At 39.4% G+C, this 12,353-nt stretch overlaps 1 protein-coding gene across 7 annotated transcripts in view; it reads left to right on the plus strand.

Annotated features, from left to right (window-relative positions):
* The window catches only part of SPHKAP (SPHK1 interactor, AKAP domain containing), an 88,318-nt gene that overhangs the window by 33,152 nt on the left and 42,813 nt on the right, over positions 1 to 12,353 (plus strand). For all 7 annotated transcript variants that reach the window (XM_020792629.3, XM_072996008.2, XM_072996010.2 and 4 more), the window contains exon 3: positions 4,744 to 4,854. In XM_020792629.3, coding sequence (XP_020648288.3) covers positions 4,744 to 4,854 — 111 coding nt within the window. The remainder of the gene's footprint in view (positions 1 to 4,743; positions 4,855 to 12,353) is intronic.

The raw sequence follows: 12,353 nt of genomic DNA on the forward strand, positions 1-12,353 counted from the left end.
CCCACAGCAAAGGTTAATCCGGAACGGATTAACCTCGCTGTGCGGGGCACCACTGTATGTGGTTTGCAAGCCAATAGTGAGGAATCAGGGGAGTTGTAGTCCAATAATATCTGGAGGACCATATGCTTCCCTCTTCTGATCTAGTCCAAATATGTTTCCTTAAGCAGGATAGTGTGAGCCTTAAGTATTCTGAACAGATGCTATTTTCCATTCAAGAAGTGAGATTCCACTGTTTTCAAGATATACCATTCCATTGCTGAACCATAGAATTTGGGCTTTGAATTGAATTACAAATAGCAATAGTAGGATCTTCATTTAAGCTTTTAGGAAAATAAAAAATAGGTAGGGTATAGAGAAATAAACTTCTTAATGGAATATCTAGAAAATTATGGAAGCTTCTCTCTGAGCTGTTACTATAATGACAAGGAATTAAAGTATTGTATTAAACAGGAAAATTTTGAAACAGAAATCCCAAGCTGGTGAATAATCTCTGAGAAAAAGATTTGCTTTTTCCTTTGTACATCTGTCAAGGCGTAGTCTTGATTGTTTAACTTAAATCTAACTAAATTTGAAATTTGACTAGAGAAGACTTCAACAAGTTTTTCTAAAAAGTAATGAAGATGAATCTATTTGAATGCTAATTTTCTGAATTCTTAAAATACTTATGATCTCTTTTGGAAGACTCTTCATTGTGTCAGACGTTGGCCAGAATCCTATTACTTACACCTTCTGGGATAGACCTCAATAGCAAATTGCTTATAGTTAAGAAATTAGCCCTTCTGTTTCTCCTTGGCCAAAACCCTGTCACTTTGTGTGGTTTGTTGTAGGTATCTTTCAGCCTCGAGAGATTATGGTAGCCTGCTCTGAATAGAGGTTTTGGAACAGTGTCTAGTGTGTGGCTGAGGAGGCTAATTCGAGAGTGACCATCCCTTCCACACTGAAGACAGATAAAATCCGTCCCCTGTCCAGCTCCCTGATTTTTCTGTATGAGCCCACTAAATTGGTGTGGCTTTGTTGAGTCAACTCTGTAAATTCTGTTAGTTGAAATGGGCCTATTTTTGCACAGTTAGAGCAGGCCCATTTGCATCATAAACTGCTTTAATATAATGAAGCCACATGTTCAAATCTCTTGCTACACAAACAGCTAACAAGTGATCTCACCTTATTTCCATTACCGTGATTGTATGAAGTGCCATTTTGGTGCTTCATCCCCATCTCTAGCTGTGATACATGAGATATGAAACAAGGAGACCTAAGTTTCCCATTGTCAGGCTGAGCAACTGTAGTCCTCCACCTGTTTTTGGCCAGCAGTTCTCATCAGCTCGTGCAAGTATAGCCAGTGGCTAAAAGAAGAGTATGGGAGGTTTTGTCCAAAAACATCTGGAGAGGAGCATGTTCTCCAAGCCTGCCATGTACAAATAACAGACTTTTTCACTGAGTGTTTATTCTTGAGTAGTCAGTATGATACCATCTGTGCAGTTGTATCAGGTTTTTAAAAGTACAAGAAAAAAATCTGTAATTGAGAACACTTGTCAACAGATGAAGCATGTTGACTAGGTGGCAGATGCTGACTGATTATTGGGGAGCAAAGGAGTTGTAGAAGGCAAGAGGACATAGTAGAAGAAGAATTTTGAGAAGGAGTGCTCCAAGCTACTCCTGCTTCTTGGGAGAAAAGCGATGACAAACCTTGACAGCATCTTAAAAAGCAGAGACATCACCTTGCCAACAAAAGTCCGCATAGTCAAAGCTATGGTTTTTCCTGTTGTGATGTATGGAAGTGAGAGCTGAACCATAAAGAAAGCAGACCGCCGAAGAATTGATGCTTTTGAACTGTGTTGCTGGAGGAGACTCTTGAGAGTCCCCTGGACTGCAAAGAGAACAAACCGATCCTTTTTAAAGGAAATCAAACCTGAGTGCTCACTGGAAGGACAGATTCTGAAGTTGAGGCTCCAATACTTTGGCCATCCCATGAGAAGAAAAGACTCCCTGGAAAAGACCCTGATGTCAGGAAAGTGTGAAGGCAAGAGGAGAAGGGGGTGACAGAGGATGAGATGGTTGGACAGTGTCATCGAAGCTACCAACATTAATTTGATACAACTCCGGGAGGCAGTGGAAGACAGGAGGGCCTGGTGTACTCTGATCCATGGGGTCATGAAGGGTCGGACACGACTAAACGATGACAATGACGACTCTAAGGTAGAACATTTTGTTGCAGGTTGCACTTGTTTATTTTTACTGAGCACATGGAGTCCTCCTGGACTTTTGTGCAAAAGAGAGTGACAGCATGAAAGAAAAAAAGTATGATCCTTCCACAGATTCTGGAAACAAAGGTAGAAAGCCTTGTTTCGTTTCTTAGACCGCTGAAATCTCACAAAAAAACAAACAAGCATTGAAGTCCTGCAAAACTCTTCATCAGGCCTAGCACTATAGAGCGGGGGGTTGCAGAAGAAATCGAAAAATTCTGCAAACCATCATGGCCAGGCTGTCTTGTTCAAAGTTGGTTTACTAGTTCAACGAGTTGTAAATAAACATACCTAGGATGTGCTGTGAGATTGTAATTCTGTACTCATTTACCTGGGAGAAAGTTATGTAGAACTTTAAGTGAGAGTTCAGATTTGATTGCTGTAGATGGGTGGTATATAAAGTGAACAAATAAATGAATAAATAAGCTTTCTTCCAACACCATATTTTGAATGCATCAGGGTTTGTTTGTTTTTTGATGAAAATCTCTACTACTTTTACCAGGGTGGCAAAATATGACTTCTATAATCTAAAAAGCAAAATTTCACATCTTGACTTGGTTCAGGTGTAATACCAGAACATATTTAATCTATACCAGGGGTCTTCAAACTTTTGACCGCAAGGGCTACACCGGATATTTAAACATCCTTGAGGGCCAAAGGAACAGAAACATGCACACACACGTATGCACTCACATACCCACACAGACACCCACCTGCATGCACCCCCCCGCCTGCCCACATGGACACCAGCACTCATGCATGTACTCCCCCCACCCCCATGAACACCTGCCCAACCACCCGCACAGATGCCCATCTGCATGCACCTGTCCCATGCAAGGACACATGTGTGCCCCCTCCATGCATAGGCTGAAATGAATGGGCTGGATAAAATGGCAAGGTGGACTAGATGTGGCCTGTGATCTATACAATAAGACTGCTCTAATGTGAAAGACACAGATCACTCATAACAATAATAATAATCTTAGAATTGCAGAGCTGGAAGACTCATTGAATCCAGCCTTTGTCAAGGAGGCATAGTAGAGATTTAAATTCCCAACCTGTGGCTCTGCAGCCAAATACCTAAACCACTGAGCTATCTAGCATTGAATGTAGTGAAGTAACATTTTTGAAAATTCTGAAGACACAGAAATAAATTATACTCTCCCTTTCCATAAAAAAAACTTAGCAAGCAACAACAGATGTAATATTGTTACTTAATGGCAAATTAACCACTTCTGGTCAAAAAATAGTCTAATTATTTTAACATTTTAATTTTAATCCCCCCCCCCCGTATATTTAATATATGTCCATAATTTTTAAATTGTGGAGTGTTCTGATATGAATGAAGAATTTGTGGTAATTCAAAAATAAGATTCACACCAGCTGCCATTAAAACTGAGTAGGCTATTATATACTATTTGGGCCAAAAAAGGTCGTACCTGTACTATAGACTGTCTTCACCAGAGTAGAGTAAAGGTTTCCTTGTTAAGGCTGTCCACAAGCAGCAAAGGTTCCCATGTATGTTTCTCTCATGAAAATGGCAGGACCCACTGAAGCAGAAATGCATTTTGGATTTGATCATTTTATAGGCCTATACTGTGCTCAGAAATAATTTTTCTTTGTTGTTTTTATGTGCCATCAAGTCAGAACTGACTTACAGTGACCCTAATAGGGCTTTCAAGGTAAGAGAGATAGTTAAGCAGTGGTTTTACCTGTTCCATAGCCCTGGTGAGTTCCCATGTCTGAACGAGGATTTAAAACAAGGTCTCTTGAATCCTACTCTTATCACTCTATGCACTACTCCGGAATGGATGCCATTGCCCTCTGCTACCTTACATATTATATAAATCTCATTAAAAAATCATTCATTCTGACTCAGAAAATATTTTATCACACACACACACCCATGATCCCCAAAGTTTCTAATTTTTTTCCACTAGGGAAAAAATGTCTTGGGATAAAATTCAAAAATGGTTTCTTCCATTTTTATTGCAGTCTTCGTGTTTTTAGTTTAGGGCAGCTGTAATAAAAAGGACTCACACCAGGTGCCCTTAAGAGCTTATGCTGTTCTTAGAATGCTATTCATCTGACAATGTTAATTTCAGCCTGCTTTCTGGTGTCCTTTAAGAGGCATTAACCAACTAACTTATAGGCTTTCCTGAGCAGCTAATGGGGCCCGATGACCTATTTATTTCTAAGTTATCCCTTGTCCTGCTTGCCTGTGCCACAAGTAATATGCCTACTGTCAATTCAAGCTCCTTGTGTTTCTTGGTTTAGATGTAACTCTAAACTATAGTGTGTTCATCTAAATTATTAATCTTTGCAAGTCACTCAGTCAACTCGTTCAAAACAAAAAAGTCAGTCAACCACAATACCTTTACTTTTTTCAGTGACTCTAACAAGAATTGATTGGAAAAATCTCACTTAGGCTGCCAATGAAATAATGTCCTGGTGCTGTGATTTTGTTCTAAGAAGAACTATAAAATTCTTGTTTCCACAGGTGTTGTGCAGTAACAGCCTGCTTGAATCAACAGATTACTGGTTGCAGAACCAAAGGACACCATGTCAAATTGGCATTGTGGAGGACAAGTTAGAAAAGAACTACACCTCAGTAAGTACTTGACAGATCTGCACCCTTGAAGAGGAAATGTGCAGTCAGAGCCGTGAAGAAAGAACATTATTTATCATTTCTGTTGCTGGGCCTGTCTCATAAAAGAACAGGTGGCTTTTTTCCTTTCCATGTAATTCCTCCCACATATGCAGGGAGAGCATAATGTAGAAAAACCTCAAAGTAAACCAGACTCTATATTAGCTTTCCTCAGCAGAGCACCCTTCAGATGTATTATTATAATTCTCACCATCTGGGGCACCACAGTTGTTGGGCACTGGAGGTGGGAGTTGTAATTAAAGACCTGTGGAGCATGCCAGATTGGGGAAGGCTTCTCTACATGGAAAAATGTTACAGAAGGGTCTGATAATCATAATACATTTGGATTTCAGAGCAGGAAGGTTGATAGATAAGGGAGAGAGTGAAAGTAGGTTGATAGATAAGGGAGAGAGTGAAAGAATAGTGGATTTCTTGTGAAGAAGAAAAATAATGGGAATTGAGTTAAAAGAAGTCATGAAAGAACAGATGTAGTATCAGAAACCAATGGATCTGTTTGGAAATGGAGAATCAGTGAGTAAAAGATCAAGAGCAAGTAAAATAGTGATAGATGGGACAGACCTGAAATGAGGGAAATAACCAAGGAAGGGGAAGGGTGTCAGTGATGATAAGATGGCCACTGGTAAAAGTCTCATTAAGTCTTATTTATTTATTTATTGGATTTATACCCTGCAGCATCGGCAACCAGGCCACTCTGGGTGACTAACAACAAGACAATACAATATCGAAACACGAGAAAAATAAGATAATACAAACATTCAACAGATACAATAACTAATAGAATAAATTAGTTGCACGAACTTTGTGCATTTTGTTTAGAACCGCTTCTTGTAGTATAGTTCTGCCTATTACAGAGTATTCTGTGTAGTAATGTATGAAGCAGTCTTTATTGGTGGTACAGTCCTTTTTGGTGATTTCAGAAGGTGGTGCTTGGGGGCCTCTGTTTGACACACTGGCCACTGGCCTGTGGCATCCCTCAGAGTTCTCTTATCTCCTATGCTGTTTAACTGCTACCTGGAAGAGTTTTGACATTTGACATTGCCAATATGCAGATGACATCCAACTCTGTCCTTTACAGCTAAATCTAAGGAAGTGGTTTCAGTTAAAATCAGTGTCTGGTGTCAGTAATGGACTAGATGAGGGCAAACAGATTGAAACTTAATCCAGGCAAGACAGAGGTTCTCCGGGTCTGTCAAATGGCAGATGAGGGTATAGGAATTTCTGGGTCCAGTTCAAAGGGCAGGTTATGACCTATAAATCCCTATATGGCTTGGGTCTAAGCTATTTGAAGTACAATATATCTTCATATGAGATTTCCCAGCTCCTAATATCTTCAGAGGAAGTCCTTCTTCCAGTCCTACTGCCATCACAGGCATGTCTGGTGGGAACACCTCTTCTGACATTACTTCCAGATTGGCTTCCTACCTCCTTTCCTTTTCGGGTGTTATACATTATTGATATTATTTTATTATTATTTGACATGTGTTCTTAAGGAGTTGTTCATTTTAGTACTGTTATATATTTAATTGTTTCTAATGCAACAGTTTATCATGTTATCAATTGGTTTGGTTCTAATACCGTAATATGTGAGCCACCTTGAATCCCTTCACTGGGAGAAAGGCTGCATAAAAATGCAATCAATCAGTCAATCGAGGCATATCTACATCTACATATATATCTTCATCTTAAGAACTTGTTAATCAAAATTTACCATAATGTTAGTGAAGAAGATTTTGTGTTGAACTGAAATGATATGTTGCTTTGCTAGATTATAATGCTTAAAATGTTATTATTTTTAATGCTGTATTTATATAGCTCTGAGCCACTACCAGAAATAACTGCAGTCACCTTAGGAGAAGAATGAGCAAGTCTGGTCACATCATAAGTCCCATTAGCCCTTGTTAGCACAGCCAATGATGAAGGACAGTGTGAGTCGAAATCAAACAATATCTTCAGGGGTACAGATTATCCACTCCTGCTTCAACTTGATGAACTTAAGACAAGAATTTTCCTTTCTTATAAGTAAGGAAACATTGGTGGAGAATAGCAACATGCTGAGCATCCTACAGTTCTGTTTGTGAACTTGCCTGGCCTTTAGGCATTGTTCTAATCCAGTGGTTCTTAACCTTTGTTACTCGGATGTTTTTGAACTGCAACTCCCAGAAACCCCAGCCAGCACAGTTGGTGGTGAAGGCTTCTGGGAGTTGCAGTCCAAAACTCCTGAGTAACCCAAGGTTAAGAACCAGTGTTCTAATCCAATGCTTCCCAACTTTGTGTCCCCATGTGTTCTTAGACTACAACTCCCAGAAATCCTGGGCAGCACAGCTAGTGGTGAAGGCTTCTGGGAGTTTTAGTTCAAGAACATATGGGGACGCCAGGTTGGGAACCCTTGTTCTAAACTATGCCATGCAGTTGGGAATTAGGACCATGGGTAGCTGTTACCTTATCTTTCAATTTGTAAGCATAATTTAAACTCCTTTTAACAAGAAAAAAACCTGCTTTATGTCTTTTGCTTGCTTTTTTTTAAACTGATCCTAAGCTATTATTAGTAAAGGTATTTTTAGTTCTAATCTCCAGCTTGCTACTCAGACTTTAAAACACCTTAATTATATTCTCGCAAGGAAGAAAAATAATATGGTTGGAGGTTAAAACTGTTGCGATAGCAAATCCATGCACTTTGGATCATTTCTCAGTGGGAAGTTACTCTCTGGGTACAATGACAGTGTTATGCTTTAAAGCAGTGGTCCACAACCTTGGGCGTCCAGATGTTCTTGGACTTCAACTCCCAGATATCCTGGCCAGCAGAGGTGGTGATGAAGGCTTCTGGGAGTTGTAGTCCAAGAACATCTAGAGGCCCAAGGTTGGGGACCACTGCTTTAAAGGACATTGTGTGCTCCTTTGTGTAGGAAATATTAAGTAATATGACCAAAAGACAATGCCTTTCTGTTCCTGTTTTGCCAAAGCCCATTAATGCAAGACACAAAAGAGTTTACGAGTTTATCTGTACGACTTGTAAAAATAGTTTATGATAATTATTTGATGTCTAGACGTGGGAGAAAGAACAAATGCATAAAGCTTCCTGCCTGTCACCAGGATGTGGCTCTTACTTGCTGTTGAGTGGCTCAGTAATAGGCTATGTAAAAATCTGATTAATCTGTTCAACTGAAGGTTTCTTCCATGGATGATGGCAGTGATACCATCCATTTAGAGATGGAGTAACTTTTTGCCTGCAAAAGATTTTCACAAAGGTAGGTAGCAAAAGAGCCTGCAGATAAAGCTATATTGAGTTCTATCCCAGCCACAAAAGCGAATCAGATCATTGCTTTTCTATTGCACATCTCTTCTTCCTTCTGCTATGCAAGCAAATACATAAGCCACTGTGGCCTAGTAGCCTTAGTGTCAGGCTCAAATTGAACTCCCAATCTCTGCAGCCAGATACTTAAACCACTGAGCTGTCCGGCCAGCTATGGGCAACCTAGCTTATCAGAAAAAGTTGTCCAGTATGCTCATTGGCTCAGCAGTAACTTTATTCACCCACTCCATCCACCTTTTTCTGTGTCTCTGTCTCTATCTCCTTGGAACTCAGCCTACTTCAAATAGGTGCTATGAGGAGAAAACCGGTGCAGAGGTCTGTCTCCCTCACCTCCCTTGGATTGTAGGTAAAAAATGATATAAAATGAAATAAAAATAAGTCAGTAGCTATTTCAGAAGCTGCTGCAAAGGCCATGAGTATAGTCATTTCCTCTTATTCATATTGCAATACACATAGAGTCAGTTGTTGTTACTTAATGTATGAGTGTATGGCTTCTGAGTGTGGCTGTTGTTTAAAACTAAGTTGCTCGGTATATGCATGTCAAGCTAACAGAAAGTCAGTCAATGAAAGCAGCATGATTCTGCCCTGTTTGCCATATGTAAGATGCTGTTTGGATTGTTCTATCACAAGCACCTGCAACAACTAAACTGGGAATGCAGGAACCATAAATGCACACATTGTCAATACTCTGGTTTTATGAATATAATCAGGGTAATGGGGGAAAGAAAAGTTACAGATTTGAGAACAGATTTTTAATTTTCACATAGTAGAAGATTGCTTCTCTCACCACAACCATCCAAGCAGGTTTCTATGTATGGGAAGCACGACAGAACTACCCTGTTTTAATTGCTTGATTGTTTTTTTCCCCTTGCATGCTCACCCAACAATTTCATTTTAAACACAATCCACCTTCAGAAATTGTACATTTCTACAAAAGCAGATAGTGGTTTTTGCTTCATCCACTTTTAAGATCCTTTGTTCTTATTTGCCTGGGGCTGTTCAGAATGTATCTGAGACTATTTTTAATCAATCCTTGTAGTGGTCAAAATATGAAACCTGTGTAGGCATCAGTTAAAAAATGTGGGCATCTAGCCCAGTGCTGGAAGGGTTATTAATTATGCTGTTTTGGATGAGGTGGCTGAAGTGTATTGTGGTACAGATCCAAAGTTCCAGCCTTGATACAGCACCTGTGATCTACTAAAGCCCTTGGAAATACACCTGCAGTGAGACTTCTGCACTGTCTTCCATATGCATTAATGTGATTTGCTCCTATTATAAATCCTGAGCTTGACTAATACAATATCAGGTATATCGAAACAGTGCCCTGCTAATGATTAGCATATTGTGCAAAATAGAGCAGATGGCAAGCATGACATAAATATTTATCGGCATATTCCTTTTAAATTTGAATCAGAAGTGACAATTAATTACACCAAAACCAAAGAGGAGTTAACCTTAATGACAAGAAAACATTCACAGCTGTTTCTGACACTATGAAATATAAAGAAAAGGACTATGTGTGACAGGGACTGATAGTTAAACTAAGGGCAGTATTTAACGTGCCTATAAATCTGCCAGGACACTTTTGAATTATGGGCTCTTGAAATATAATTGACATTAAGTTTGAATTACATTTTTTTCCCCTGAGTGCTTGTCAAAATGTACTGAAGTCTTTTATTATTATGGATTCAGCAGGAAGCATTTAAGCTGAGGTAGATAAGAGGAAGAGGAACATTCTGCTGAATCTGTTGTGGTTTACAGCAGTTTCAAAACTTCCCCACAAGGAGCCTGCCTCAGTGGAAGAAACTATTTTCTATCTATAAGTCTAACTAATGTCAGTTTTCTGACAGCTTCTAGTACCTGGATTTAAAAAGATACTATTTTTCTATAGGCAAAAGGACCCAGATCTACAGCTAAGGAAGTGGAAAAGAGGCTGTCTAGTGGAAATTGTCACAAGATAAATCCCAAATCTGGATTTTCTTTGACAACGGCTCAGAGAGTGCTTATCAATGGCTCCTTCTCAAATCAGGAGGAGGTAACAAGCGGGGTACCGCAAGGCTGAATCCTGGGCCCAGTGGTCTTCAACATTTTTCTTAATGACTTGGATAAGGAAGTGCAAAAATGCTTATAAAATTTGGGGACGACACAAAATTGGGTGGAATAGCTAATGCCCTGGAAGACAGAAAGACAATTCAAAAATATCTTGGCTCAAGCACTGGGCTGAAAACAACAGACTGAAATTTAAGAGGCACAGATGCCAAGTTCTACACCTATGGAGGAAAAAAAAACACAGTACAAGATGGGGGGTATTTGGCTCAATGATACTATGAGCAAAAACATATTGGAATTGTTGGAAATCACAAGCCAACAGTGTGACGTGGCTGCAAAAACAAGGCAAATGCTCTTTTAGGCTGCATTAACAAAAGTATAATCTCCAAATCCCATGAAGTACTAGTTCCCCTGCATTCAGCATTACTTAGGCATCATTTGGAGTACTGTGCCGTGTTCTGTTTCACCCTTTCCTGTCCTTCCCCCCTTTTTACCCCACTCCCCTATCTGTACCTGAGCCCCTATTCCTATGGAAAATTAATAAAAAATGTAGTATAAAAGAAGGATGCTGACGAACAGGTTCAGAGAAGGGCAACAAGGATGATCAGGGGACTGGAAACAAAGCTCTGTGAGGAACAACTGAAATAACTGAGCATGTTTAGCTTTGAGAAAAGAAGACTGAGAAGATATATGACAGCACTATTCAAATACTTGAAAGATAGTCATAAGGAGGAGGGACAGGATCTGTTTTTGATCGTCCCAGATTGCAAGACATGTAATAATAAACTCATGCTATAGGAAGCCAGATTTAGGTTAAATATCAGAAAAAACTCTTAACAGAATGGTACGATAATGGAACTAATTGCCCTGGGAGGTGGTGAGAAAAATAGACAACCATCAGTCAGAACTGATATAATATATTACAGTAATGTAATCTTAGAACTGCAGAGCTAGCAGGGACCCTATGGATTATCAAGTCCAACCCCTGTCGAGGAGGCATAGTGGGGAATTCAACTACCAACCTCTGAGTCTGAAGCTAAATATGTCAACCAATGAGATATCCAACAGTATACTTTGATTTGGATTCCTGTATTGAGAAGGAGGTTGGGATTTGATAGCCTTACAGGTCCTTTCCAACTGTATTATTCTATGACATGTACTGTATATATCAGGGTTGTTAGGCAATGGTGATTCTTCTACCAAACAGAAGGCTGCCTTCTATGATTCCATGTAATGTTCCCATGACAATATACCAGGCAGAAGAGGAACAAGGATCGCATGTTTCAGAATGGCAAGGGAAGGACGGGTAGGCAGGTGAAAAAGCAAGCATGACCATTTCAGTGTTTTTCACACAATGTGAAAGAGCAGGATAAACTTGCTCAGAAACAGTTGGCATTAATGTGAAGACTTACTGCTATTTAAAATGAATAATGTTCTCTCCGTCTTGCTGAACAATGAATGTAGGTGGTTTGTTCTATGCAACACTCCTGTCGAGTCTCATGTAAATGTGTGAAGGAGGAAGCTATTTTGCTCCCAGTGTGAATGTTTATATTCCTCTACTTAATGCATTTTAATAAGAAACTTCAAAAGTAAATAAAACGTTCCAGAAAGAACAAGAGAAGGAAAAATTTATGCTAGTTTTTCTTTGCATTGTCATCTTGTCAATTACTTCTGGAAACAAAAAAATTGCACTGGAGTAGCTTTGTAAAAAGCCACACTTTGTGGGTTGTACTGTATGACTAAGACCTTATAAAAATGAGTTCTGTCTCATTACAGAATTTTTGATCAAAGTCTCTTCCTGTATGCTTACTCTGTCTGAGGAATTGCACCAGTTCAAAACAGAGCATCATTCCTCAATCTTACACCCTCCAGATATATTGTAGAGCCCCTGACACCCCAGCAATCTAAAGTTGCTCAAGTTATTGAAAGGAAAGGACTTGCAACATTCCTGGGATTCCCTTCTGTTAAATGGACATTTTGGTGGTGTTGATGTTGGTGGTTGTTCTTTACTTTCAACTTAACTAGTAATGCAAACATTTTTAACTAGTTTTAAAAGAGATAGCCATGTTATTCTATGCTAACC

This window comes from Pogona vitticeps, chromosome 3 (genome assembly GCF_051106095.1).
Source record: "Pogona vitticeps strain Pit_001003342236 chromosome 3, PviZW2.1, whole genome shotgun sequence".
NCBI classification, from domain to species: domain Eukaryota; kingdom Metazoa; phylum Chordata; class Lepidosauria; order Squamata; family Agamidae; genus Pogona; species Pogona vitticeps.